We start from the raw sequence: 13,515 nt of genomic DNA on the forward strand, positions 1-13,515 counted from the left end.
TGGGTTCCAAAAACTCTTAGTAACTTTTTTTTTTTCGAGAAAAGAGTATTTTACTAAGAAAACTTACACTTTTATTGGTATGATTTGAATGAAAACTGATGAAAACTGCTAGCTTTTTATGTTTTATTTGTTTATTCTTAAAAAAACAAACAAAAAGCTTCCACAACAGAGGGGAAAATATACGGAATAGTTCCCTCCTAATTAATTGACACTTAAACATGCTTAAACTACATGTTACTTGTTTTTGAAAATTAGTACTGTGGCTTAATTCTTTCAAACATTGCAGAATAGTGTTTATGTTTCTAATAAAATGATACAATTATCAACATACCAGGTTAGGTTTGTGATCTAGCAGAATATATGGATTTCGCTGAGCAAGTATATTTGCTGTATGTTTCTATATTTTTTAAAAATACTCTGTCTTTAGAGGCTGATGCTTTGCCTTGCAGCTGTATTTTTTCTTCCTTAGTTGTAGAGGAACTTGCTAGAGCAGCATTAGTCTGTGTATTTGCCTTAATCTCTGCTATTGAATCAATGCTTACTTTATCAGTAGCTGATTTTTGAAATATCTTTTACTTTCAGAGTAAATAATATGCCTTTGTATTTAATTTTATTAGATAATGTATTTCCATACTTATGTCCTCACATTTTCACTTTTAGTCACTTCAGCATTTCCTCTCTGTGGTGTCCCGTGTCCTATTATTCAGGGTATTTTGATGTTTCCTTAATATTCTTACCAAATATGATTTTTGCTGCCTTTTTATTCTTAGAGTCAGTGGTTCTCTGATTTAGATTACAACTGGACTCATGAAAAGTTCCTATATAAATGTTCCTTAAGTTTTTTGCAAAAATGACCTCTTAGAGTTGTCTGGTTATGCATACTGATTGTTTTGCCTTTTGGTTTTGAACTGCAGGTTTTGTGTTGGTGAGTTGCCAGCCTGTTTGTGTTTGAAACCTGTATTCTGTTCCTCTTGGAAGAGCGCTTTGGCCTTCCTGTCATAGGATCCCTTCTGTTGTGTCCATGTGGTAGTTCTTTTTCCACAAATACAGACTGCCTTTTCTTCAATGCAAAAAATGTATTAGATGGTGACAACCTCTCCTCTCCACCCACATCTCCTACTTGTGGAAGCCTCTGGACAGTTGGTGTACTAATTCAAACTTGTTACAGTAGTTTAATAAGTTTAATAATTTTTAATAAATTAAATAAGTTTAATAATTTTTACAGGAATTCTTGCACTGAAATTCTTTGCTGTTTTTTGTTGACCTTTCTGTTGACATAATCGACTGTGCTTACTGAAGTCTTTATAGAGTGTGCCTTAAATGGTTGGATTAAACAGTGTGCCTTAAATGGTTGGTTAAGTGTTCGTTAATTGAGGATGATTACCTGATGTTAAATTGTTAAAAACTTGCAGGAGATCATACTTCATGTATCTATTATAGAATTATTTGATATATGCTAATAATTTGCTTTCCAAATCTGCGTAAAATAGGTCTGTCTGTCTCACTTCACCTAGATTTGTGTGAGGTTGTCTTTACAGAGCTGGTTTTGAATGTTTCAGACCTAGAGTTGCCTGCTCAGTGTCTGTCTGCTGTAAGTATGTATGCTGTACCTGAGACATCTTCATTTGGGGATGGATGGAATTTTCCTATCCATCTTGTCCCTGTATCCCCATGCACTCTTAAATGTTGTAGTTGGGAGAATTAGTAATCTTACTGTGTGTTAATATGCATGTATGTTTCTGTCTGATTTCTATACAGACTGTATTTTGGTGGTATTACGACACCTCTCAGAGGTCAACTTGCTCACTATTGTTTATGCTTAGAGTTTCAGGCCTACACCGTGCCGTATTATGACACCTGGGTCTACTTGCATAACCCTAACTTTTTAAGAAAATTTTTAATAAGTGCACTAGGAGGCTATAATAGCTGAACTGTTGCCTGGTAGCAATTGCCTAATGTATTTAATTTGTTGCAATAACGCAAAAGAGCTGATCTGTGATTCTGTTTATCATTTTTATTTTCTAGTTTTTGTTGCTTGTCATATGATCACCAACATAATATTAATTATTGATAGAAATAGGTGCCTAAAATGTAACTAATTTTTATAATCTCTCTCCCCCCTTCCTGTTTTAGAAAATGTTGCTGAGGTCATTTACAGATTCTCACTTCTTAGATACTTTAGGCAAGATGTAAAAAGTTAAATGTATTTTATGGAAATTAAACCATGGTTGTAAAGAAACTACTGGCTATATTCATTTGTTCAAAATAAAATTTAAATTTATTTCCGTATTTATATGACCTATCCTTCATCTTCAACAAATAACACTGCTTCTCAGAGTTTTCTTTAGCATACATTTTACTTACTGACTATTTTTATGCTTTTAAATTAGAAGTTTTCAGCATAATTAAATCTGTGTAGAAGTCTTTGTGCATGTTTGTAAATAACCTTGCTTGTGTTGTATTTGATAATCCAGCAGGTAGGCATGTGTACTTATGGTATTAGATTATCCAGGGAGAGTCGGAGAGATTAGATTTTGCATTCTACGATATATTTCTTTATTCTCCTTCCTCCTTACAGTACGGTTTATTTACCATGTATACTCTTGTATATATTAATTGGTGTGAATGAGCCTTTAAAGTCAAGCCATGTCTGCACCATTACTACGGGGAGAAAGGAAGAGACTGATCTTGTGGAGAGTGTTGAAAGTCTGAGAGATCTGTAGTTTATTTTATGAATCATATTTTATTGAGCAACACTTCCCCCCCTTCCCCCCCACAGCATCAGAACACTATTTAGGGGCTGCCGTTTGGAGATGTCTGGTATCTGTGAATACAGTGTTCTGGCTGTGTTTCAGTCTTCCTACTTGCAGGGAATAATAACTTACAGGCTTCAGTTAGTGGTTTAGGATTGGTCGCATGTAATATCACATAATCTTATCACTTGAGAAATGTAGAACAGTTGTGCTTTGCTCTAGTATTAAATCAGACAGATGCTTTGAGGCGATCAGTTCTAATGAGAAACTGGTTCACACCTATTACAGAGGAAACTGAAAGGCATGAGCTCCTTTTTGTTTCCTTTTCTGTGGAGTTCTTCTCTAGAAGATGCTAAAAAATTTCCAAAGTTTATCAACAAGTTAATCTTTGATGTGTTTTATGTTGCCATCATTTTTATATAAGCACTAAAGAATCTCAAACGGTTGTTTTTTTTATATCGTAATCACACTTAAGAGGTGTTGTCTGAGATCAGGACCTAGTTGTTCTGTGAATTGTGCAGACACACTTCTTAAAGTGACTAGCTGGTTAATTAAGTCAATCAGGTGCAGAAGAAACAGCACTCGAGATCCTGGTCTAATCCTTACTATGCATTGTTATTGCAACAGCCAAAATATGTAAGTAGCTTTAGTAATCTAGTGACTGAAACAGTAAGCTGGAAGGTACTTGCATTTTGGCTCCTGTTTCCATCACAACATAGGTGTTCTGTGCAGGGGATGCTGATGCATTTTACACGAAACAGTCCTTGCAGCAGGGAACCTGTGCCTTCCTGCTCCAAAATGGGTACTCAGTATCACTGGCATGGGCAGTTAGACACTCTCTGCTGTTGTCTGTACCCACCACTGTCATGCCTCTCTTCCGAGGAGTCTTCCCATCCTAATTAAACAAGCAGTGTGTACATCAGCTCCACTCTGGGTAGTCTGAAGCCAGAGTGATCTTCAGGAAGTGAAGTTTTGGTTTCATGGAACAGATTTTTTTTGGCAGTGCTACCAAAGATTTACACTGTTGCACTATACCATCTTGTCTCATTTGTGCTGGCACAACTGTCTGTGTAGCTATTCTGTGAATATAGCTTTCCCGCTTTTGGGACGACTGTGCTGGTCTATAATTAGATTAAATTCGTTAACAGTGGTAACACCCAATGTTTGACTTGAGCAGGAGCTCTAAGTATACTTTCTGCAGAACTCGATGCTGCCTGTGTTTTAAACATACCTGGAGATCTTTGTCATCCCTCAGCTGATTTAGGAAGGGGAGCTTTTCAGATTCTGGTCAAGTTGAACAGGAGAAATTATGGCACAGAAGAGAAAGGGAAAGGAAGAGTACCAAGGCTATTTATGGAGTTGAACATTGACTAAAATGAGGATTTCAGGATCACACTGTTGTATTCAGGCATGTAAGAAGAGTAGGCTTAAGGATTTTTTTTTTTTTTAATTATAATGAAGAACAGACACTGTAGATCTGTGAGAGTTGCATTGCAAGATCAGATAACTTGCTTATTCTTACTGTAGTATTTTTGATGCCTAATGTTCTTTTGTAGATTAAGGTTTTGTATTTTCTGGATATTAGTTATTCAATTCAAAACTTCTTGTATAGACTACAAGTTTTATGAGCTGGAATAAAAGTTAAGAGTTCTTTTAGTTGTTAGGAGTGCTCTCAAATGTAGTACAGATAATTAGGATTGCAGAAGTAGTATAACCCAAATTACTTGCATGACATCTGAAGTTAGAGCTCCTGTGAAGGATTGATTATTATAACATACTTGGATATCAAATTGGAGCCAGTTAAAATAATAGCACTACTTCATCTCCATGTTCATTTTACAGTTTATTTCTCTTCTGATTTTAAAAAATTATTTTTAGCTAATACTGTAAAGCTGAATTTGCGCAGCTTTTCTGCCTCTTGATGAGAGCTTAGTGTTCACAGCTTCCATAGAAATTATACTGCAGACAACGAGGATAAATGCACTAGAAGTTTGTTGGCATTATAGGACTACAGTAGGCAGTAGCTGACTATTTTTATATCTCTGTAAATTATGTAATTTGTTGCCTGAGTTACCTGTTCCAGTTGGGGGAATGACGGTGAGCACTGTTGCTGATAATTACAAAATCGGAAAATCAGTGTCTAAAATCAGTCCTGCCTAATTTAGTTGTATTAATTTCTAAAAACTAAAATCTAAAATACTGCTTTACTACTGTATGAGTCTGTCCAGTGTGTTAACTTTGGATTATTAAATTAATATGAGTTAGGAAACATTAGGAGTTTTATTCCACTTAGCACAAGTACTTTAGCCTCATATGCAATGCAAATAATATGAATGTGGAGATGATTTTTCTTGTATGAGTGTAAATATAAAATTAAGTATTTCTTCTCACCATATTTAAATTATTTCAGGTTAGCTGTTCATAGGTAATCTGTTAAATAGTTTAAAAAAAGAACTTGGATTCTGTTAAATAGTTCTTAATGATAGTCTTTTTGTCTTCATTCTCCATTCATATTGCCTGAAGAAAGCTTTTTGTTTATTAGCTTGTGTTGCAGACGATAGATTCTGTATATGTTGTACACTGCTTAACACTGGACATTTTAACATGGCTTGAGACCTCCAAGTACTTCCAATATAAATAATTACGCACACACTCCCAAATACTCTATCATTTATCATAGAAAACAAGTACTATATTACAAATAGAGCAGTAGTAATATTATAAACAACGAAGCAAATATTATAAAGGTGTGGTGTGTAAATAAACAAACGACTTGAGTAAAATGGAGCTCTATGTAAGTAGCAGTATTTTATCTCCAGAAGTGTCAGTTTACCTCAGTGGTGTACAAGAAAAGTTCAAGCCTAGAGCCTGCTGCTTTTGCTCAAAAAGGTTAAAATGAGTCAAACCGCAGGGAGAGTGGAAGCCAACAGATGATACAGCTGGCCTAAGTATCTTCATGTTAATGAATAATCAACCTGTGAGAGAGATTATACCTGCTGGGAGCATAACTGCTGGTCATTGAAATTTCTGAAGCATCATATTGTATTGGGAAGGTGTTATGGCGGAAATGCTGGCATTCTCATGGGGCTGTTGCCACCTGTTGAATTGTGCACATTGTACATTAGAAATCATGAAAGCAATTAACAGGTTAAGATACAGGGTCATATTAGACATTCAAGACATCTTTTTTTTGATTCATGCTATAACATGATTTATCACCTGTTTATTATAGTCACGACATGAATTATTTCCTGCTCTCCCCATTAAGTAAGCAGCTTGATTTTTCTAATGTAACAGTACCTGGACTAGTCCATTAAAGAATCAGTAGAATGCAGTAATCTATCTCATCATTGCAAACAGTTTGAATGCAAAATCGTAATGAAACTAAATGAAGCAGGTATATTTTTAAAGACTGAATCATACACTGATTTTTTTTTTTCTTAAGTAATATTAAAACTATTTTGGTTTTCTTTGTTGCAGATCACCAGAAACTGGAAAGGGAAGCTAGAATCTGTCGGCTCTTGAAACATCCCAATATTGGTAGGAACATTTAATTGCTTTCTATACTAAATATCAGTTTAGAAAGTTGAGGAGTTTGAAAACAAAACAGCATGTAGAAATAGCAAGCTTGAAAAAGTTAAATGGCAAGACTATTTCTTTCAAATGTGATATTACTTTCAAATTTCTCTGTGAAAAGTAATGTGCCAACAGAGCATATAAAGCTGGTCTCATCTCTTCTGAGCTATTATTTTGCCATCAATGAATTGTCTGTGCCAGGTGTTTGGGTTTTTTTGAGCCATGTGTAGGCGGAGGATTGCTCATGGCTCTGAGACTTGCAGAAAGATGTCAGCTAATAGCATATGTTGCAAAATGAGACAGACCACTGTAGATAAAGTTAGTGCTGTTTTTACTCGGATGCTTATTTTGTCATGTTTTGTGTTTGAGATTCTGTCCATCTGTAGAAAAGGTATGTAGAATAGAAAGCTCCTCTGCTTTTATTTCCAGAACTGCATCTTTTCTACTCCAGCATTCATGGAAAGTATTACAAAAAGATTTTGGGGGAGTTTTCTGTTTCTTTGTGTGTGAAACAGTAGGAGCAGATAAGTACCTTGATCTTGAAGGAGTTGGATCTGGATTTTTCAGACACTGCGTTGTCTGCCGAGGTCTCTCTGTTACAAGAATATACGCTATACTTGAGACATCTGCAACAGAAGGGTGGGATTTTCCTGCCTTGTCTTTCCTTGTCTGTCTTTCCCCATGCACATTCTTAAAAGTTGCTGTCAGGAAACTGGAAATCTTGCTGTGAGTTTTAAATTAACATCTGTATTTGGCAGTCTGGAAAACACTTGACAGTTTGCTTGCATTCTTCCTCATTAATCTTTCTCCTTTCTTTTTTAATGGACAAAAGTTGGTCTTCGTTACATTTTTAGACTAATATGATTGTTTGGTGCTTGGGAAAGAAATAGTTCTTCGTTTTAATATTAATTGTAATTTGAAAACAAAAACATCCACGGTTCAAATGAAACGTTCTGAAAGGCTTAGAGGTTTTATCTGCAAATTGGAAATGAGGAAAAGTAGTGTTATCTGTTTTGTTTTAAGTCTTTCCATTTTAAATTTTATCCCAACCAAAATTGAGCGTGGAAAGTGATTGACAACAAAGGAATGTGCAACTTACTGTAGAATAGAGGTGTAAGTCATCTTCAGTTTTTGAAAGCAATGGTTACAAATATAGTGCTAATCTTACTCTACAGTGTAGTTTAACTGTGCCTTGTATGATTATTATTAGAATATATTCATCAGTTTGTTCAAGCCAAGGAAGTTGAATAGAAAACATTAAACAGAAACTGATATAAAGTGGTAGTGCTGAAGTGACATGACAATTTTGGTGACAGTTCGTGTTACATAAGTCAACACAAATTTCATGCTTTGTTACCTGTGCCAAGGTAGATATTTCATTCCAAGGATTAAAACCAAAATCTTTTACTGCTGTTGATTCCTTTTCAGAAAAGATACCATATTCTAGATTTGTATGAGAGAAGATGTTTTGGTTTTCATGATGCAGAATTATATGCCAGGGTCTTGGCAGTGTGCATTGTACTCTGCAATTTTTTTAATTTCCCCTATAAAATATTCTGCCAACCATAGCAGTATATCTGCCTGAAAAAACTTTAAGTAGCTTGGTTATCAAAGTTCCCTGTTCAGATAAATATAGTAGTGAAGGCTACTTTCTATCTGGTTTCTGTCTTGGAGGAATATCGTAAATGTGTTTTGAAAGCAAGAAATTGGTTTGGTAAATCAAAAAAGGTAGCTCTTTCCAAAGTAGTAATTTCAGGCCTCTGAAGTTGCTATCGCATAAGGTACTGGGTTGAACACTTCCATGTTTACATGTTGAGCTGATTATCTAGTCTCCACCTCAGCCAGATCTCTACCATTTCCTTCCCTTTTCCTTCCTGCCTCCCATTCAGTTTTCCCATGCTTAGCTTATCCAGCGACTAGCCAGCACCGGTGCACTTCCCTGGCTCTTGGACTGACCCAAGGGGAGGCTACTGCACTCCAGCAGTTTGCTTTCTATCCTCCTCATTGCTTCCGCAGTCAGAGAGTGAGCCTATTGAGGGAGATGATCGAGCTAAAAATTAACCCTAAAAACATTCTAGGTACATGTTATTTGTACACCAAACTGAACCTTACCTTTTATTTGTGGGTTACTGTCATGTGCCATTAAAAAAAAAAAAAAAGTGAGCTCCAATGGGTAATACTCCAGCACACAGGAATGCACTCAGTGAAAAAGGCAGTGTATACAGTAAGGTAATTCAGATTTAACAGCTTAGATTAAGATGTGTTTTATTTGTCTCCAAATGGTAATGATTAACATTTGTAAACAAATTTTGTTTTCATTATATATGCAATAAAGAGTAGGCTTGTTTAAAAATATTAGCATGTTCGTGAATATAAAACACATACCTTTTTCTTTTATCTACATTTTCTCCTGAATTCCCAAAAACTCTTGAGTTTCCAGTAGCCTAGAAAATAAGATTTTTGAAAAGAAACTCTCATGTGTACAATATGTACAAATGTGTATAATATATGAAATAGTTATAAAATACAGTTTTGCAAGTGCAGTCTGTATACGAATTTATTGGACAGTTACTCATAAAATAATCAGTGTTTTTCATTTTGTCTCAGTGTAGATTTTGAGTTGCTTGTGTTTTTGAGCAATATTCATTCATTGTAGAGTAGTAGTTTTCTGAAGTTAGAATCCAGTAATCCTTTCTCTTTTCGTTCAGCATTATTATTCTTCCTAGTTAGTTAGATTAAATCTCAATTTCAAAAGTAACTTGAAGGTCAGTTTTTGAATTAACTTTATTTCTAAAATAATATGTATATAATAATACTCCTTTCTAAAGTGTATAAAGGTCTCTTGAGTTAATTATCTTTCAAGTGTAATAATATTTTGAAACTGTTAACAGATGTATTAGCGTGAAAAACTCTTTCTAGTTACTTTTTTGAGACTTTCCCTCTAGCCAGACAAAACATCACAGCTGTGATGAATCACATTTTTAGATTTCAGCCTGTGAGTGAACACACTTTAGATTTCATAAGAACAAGATTTTTGTCTTTAGAGAAATTAGTGGACTTGGTAAAACTGTAGACTACTGGAAATATTTTCTGTTTGTCTTTCTGGAAAATATATTGACACAAGATTCTCAAAAACTTCTACAGATGACTATTTTTGTATTTCTAGAGTGGGTGTCCAATTAGTAGATAACAAGAAAAGAATTCAATAGTAAATTATTTCATCATGAGAAGAAAGAATTCAGATTATCTGACACATCTATTTTCGGCTTTCCAAGAATGTCAATTTATATATATATTTCATCTCTGATTTGATGGGTTTTTTTAAAGTGAGTGCTGTTGTGCAGTTAAAATTGAAATCTTAAGATGGCATTTGAAAAAGACTTTCAATTTAGTCGGTATTCATAGGCAGTATACTTCAAAAGTTCCTCTGATATTGGAAGAGGAGGCTTAAAATTGGACATGACTATTTTCATTTTTTTTGATATAGCATTGGAACAAGAGATCTGGAAAAGGAGGAAAAAATTAGGAAAAGACCAAATGTGAATGCTTTCTTCCAAAGGATCTAAAACTCTTAGACTTGTATATAAAGGAGGTATGCATGAAAACATTTTCATTTCGGTTCCTGATTTGAATCTCCCCAAAAATCTCTATAAAATATTCAACACAAAAAGAGAGAAAACTAATGTGTGTTTTGTGCTGCCTTTATGGAAGTACTTGTGACATAAGACCATCATTTCAAGAATCAATATATCTACTACATTTTCACAGATAATACATTTAAGTGTATAGAGCTTTATTCTTCGTCTGAATTATGTATTGAACCTTTCTATTGGAAGAATGATTTTTGAACTATTGAACTATGCAAGACAGCAAATTCTGAATTCATATATGAAAATTTAAATTGCTGATGATTATTCTCACTATACAAATGAAGGAAAGCTGACTAAATCAAAATCCAGCTATTTAGATTTTTCAGATTCTCACAAATTGAAGTCCATGATAATTTATTTTAATATAGAGATGATGTACTACTTGATACAGATATGCATATCTATGCGTAGCTAAGCATATAGAAGTCTATAGTCATTTTTATGCATGAAAAATGCTTCTGAGGTGGACATAGATCTTGTCATCTGCACTTGAAATCCTTGTAATCAAGTGTATAAATTTGACTAATAGTGTCTGCTGCCTTCTCTAGGATGTTTGTTTTACTACTATATTACTGTGTTATTTGTATTACTGCTGTACTGCTGCTGATATTTTTATTATGGAAAATCTGCATATATATTAGGTAGATTTAAGAAAACGGCTAGTCACAATGAAAATGGTAATTCTCATCTGATGGGATTATTGGTGATGGAGTGGTAAAGAAATCTGGTTCAGTGTTTTTATCAACAGTCTTCACAAAAATTGAAGTGGATATCAAAGTTTGATATGGTGGGGTCATCTGAATGATCAACAAATAGATGTGAGATCACATATCTAAGAATAAAGAATGTATGTCATTTTAAAAAAAAAAAAAAAAAGAAAAGAAAGAAAATGAGGGCCTACATCTCGGAAAGTAGTGTCTTTGAAAAGACTGTGATAACAGGAAATAACTGCTTGAACTGAGCAAACGTGGTTCTCAGATGCAGAGAAGTAACAATCAGGAAGAGGGGAATAGTGTTTATTTTTTTATCTACCAACAGAAATCACTTCTAAATTACTATACTGAGCTTTGGCACCCACATATCAAAAAAATTGATCTGTTTAAAGGAGGTGATTTCATTTGCCTACAAAGGTAACGTAAAAATCTTTAGGAAGAAGTTTGATAGGAAGAAAATGCAAAAAAGGAACATGACTGCAGTGCTAGAGTTAAAGATAGAGTCACTTTTCTGGCAGCAGAAGTAATCAACCATGAGAATTACTTAGGAGTACTGTGGCATCTCCTAATAATGAAGTCTGGATGGTTTTTTTTGAAGCCCTATATTAAGACTTGTCTATAACTGAAAGTGCTGAACTGAAGATGCTATACTGCTATTATTCAGAATTTTGTCCAGGCCATTATTTGTATTTTTGAAGAGTAATTAAAGGATAATTATTTCTTCAGTGCCTAAGAAGTTGGATAGTCCTTACTGATTGTTGTAAATCCAACATAGATGTGTCATGTAAATCTTCCTTGTGGAAGATGTTTTCACTTCATGTATAAGTGTGTTCCAAGATACCTTTGAAATCATAGAATCCGTAAGGTTGGAAGGGACCTCTGGAGATAATCTAGTGCAACCCCCCTGCTCAGCAGGGTCACCTGGAGCATGGTAGACAGGATTGCATCCAGGCGGGCCTTGAAGATCTCTAGGGAAGGAGACTCCACCACCTCTCTGGGCAACCTGGTCCAGGGCTCTGTCACTCTCACGGGGAAGAAATTCCCCTTCACCTTCAGGCGGAACTTCCTGTGCTTCAATTTCTGCCACTTGTCCTGTCACATGGGACAACAGAAAAGAGTTTTTCCCCATCCCCCTGACACCCTCCCTTCAGGTACTTGTACACATTGATAAGATCCCCCCTAAAGCAGAATATCTCTAGAGACTAGATACTCCAGAGATTGCTTTGCACATAACTGATTCAGTTAGTTTTGCAGAGTCTTTTAATTTTATTCATTTTTTGCTTCTCTATGCAGATATCTAGATGTGAGGACTAATGAATGGCATGGAAGAAATATCTAAAGGAAAAGTAGATCCATACTTCATGTTCTCATTTTTCAGATCTCCAACGTTTAAGACTTGCAGAGTGTATATATGAAGGTTTGTTTAGAAAATATAGAACTTTCTCATCATTTTCACCTACAAGTATTCCTTAGCAATACTCATCACTTTTTTTCTGACTTCCGACTCATCTCTCCTCTGTTCTATGTATCAAATAGTTATAGCAGAAAACCAGCCACTGAACTTTGTATTTAAGAGAAAACATACGTTTATTTTGATTTGCCAGGATTCTTCTGAGTGAATAAAAATCAGATTCACAAAATTCATAATCTTGAGTGAGGTGATTGGCAGAAGAATGCAGAATAAGTTAAAAACAAAACAAAGGAACCTGCATAAAACACAGCTATGTTGATATAGCTGCTTTCCTATTCCTAGAAACATCCTGTTCTTTGATTCAGCCAGGTGATACAAAAAAGTCTATGTGGACCATAACTGTTCTTTTGATAAATGGAAGGCACTACAAAAACAGTAAAATATCTTTTCTAAAAAAATTAAATGGATAGTATATTTAGTCTTCATATATAAAAGTGTATTCTGAATCCTCTAATACCTTTAGCTCTGAAATACTACAAGAAAATAATATCACTGTTTATAGGTTTTCTTTTTTTACTTACTATAGCTTTCTAACAAGAGAGTTCAAAATGAAAGTCATGAATGTGGGTTTAAGCTTTCTGTTTGGCGAACCTATTGTTTTTTCTTTTCATTGTACAGCCCAAGTTGTATCCAAAGCTTGCTTCTTTACTGAACAAAGCACACACGAAGGATTTATGTATCCATGTGCAACTATTACAGCTGTTACATGTAATAATGCTTCCAAATTTCTAATTTACAAATTTGGAAAGAAAATTTGTAAGGAAAATAATTGTTTCCTCATAATGAAATCTATTGTTGTTATTCTCCTTTCTATATATATTCTTTATATTCTTTTGGTGAATGTTAATTTCCCAGTGTTACCTTAACTTTAAGTAAAACTGTTTTTTAGCACTCTCTGATTTCTAATTTAGTAATTGTGGTATTTTCATCAGTATAACACTATTACACCATCTTGGTACTTATTTTGATATTGATGTTTGTAAATCTGGTTTATGAGATCCCAGTAGCCAGATGATACAAATCCCAATGCAGTGTGAAAAACTGCTGATTCAAACCTGCTGAAAATGTTTTTTTCTAAATTGAGTTTGCTTCTGCAGAGTTTATGCTTAGTGGGTTGGCATATGCCTAAATCAGAGTTCTGCTGATTCCATCCGTAGCTATTGCAAAGCTCCTACCTTTACCTTCCCTCTGCCATTTGATGAGAGCTGTACACAGCTAAAGTTGGAATAATGTGTGTAATATATGGTCGCTGTCAGTAACCATAATCTTCTGATTTTCACCTGTGATTGAAGCTGCCCTGGCAGTGCCAACATATCTGACACATTAAGGCACATCGTTCCCTTTTTGCTGCT

The 13,515-nt window shown here is 34.7% G+C and overlaps 1 protein-coding gene across 20 annotated transcripts in view; it reads left to right on the plus strand.

Moving 5' to 3' along the window:
* The window catches only part of CAMK2D (calcium/calmodulin dependent protein kinase II delta), a 169,868-nt gene that overhangs the window by 58,354 nt on the left and 97,999 nt on the right, over positions 1 to 13,515 (plus strand). For all 20 annotated transcript variants that reach the window (XM_062574072.1, XM_062574056.1, XM_062574060.1 and 17 more), the window contains exon 3: positions 6,234 to 6,293. In XM_062574072.1, coding sequence (XP_062430056.1) covers positions 6,234 to 6,293 — 60 coding nt within the window. The remainder of the gene's footprint in view (positions 1 to 6,233; positions 6,294 to 13,515) is intronic.

The sequence above is a fragment of the Rhea pennata genome, chromosome 4 (assembly GCF_028389875.1).
Source record: "Rhea pennata isolate bPtePen1 chromosome 4, bPtePen1.pri, whole genome shotgun sequence".
Taxonomy (NCBI): Eukaryota; Metazoa; Chordata; class Aves; order Rheiformes; family Rheidae; genus Rhea; species Rhea pennata.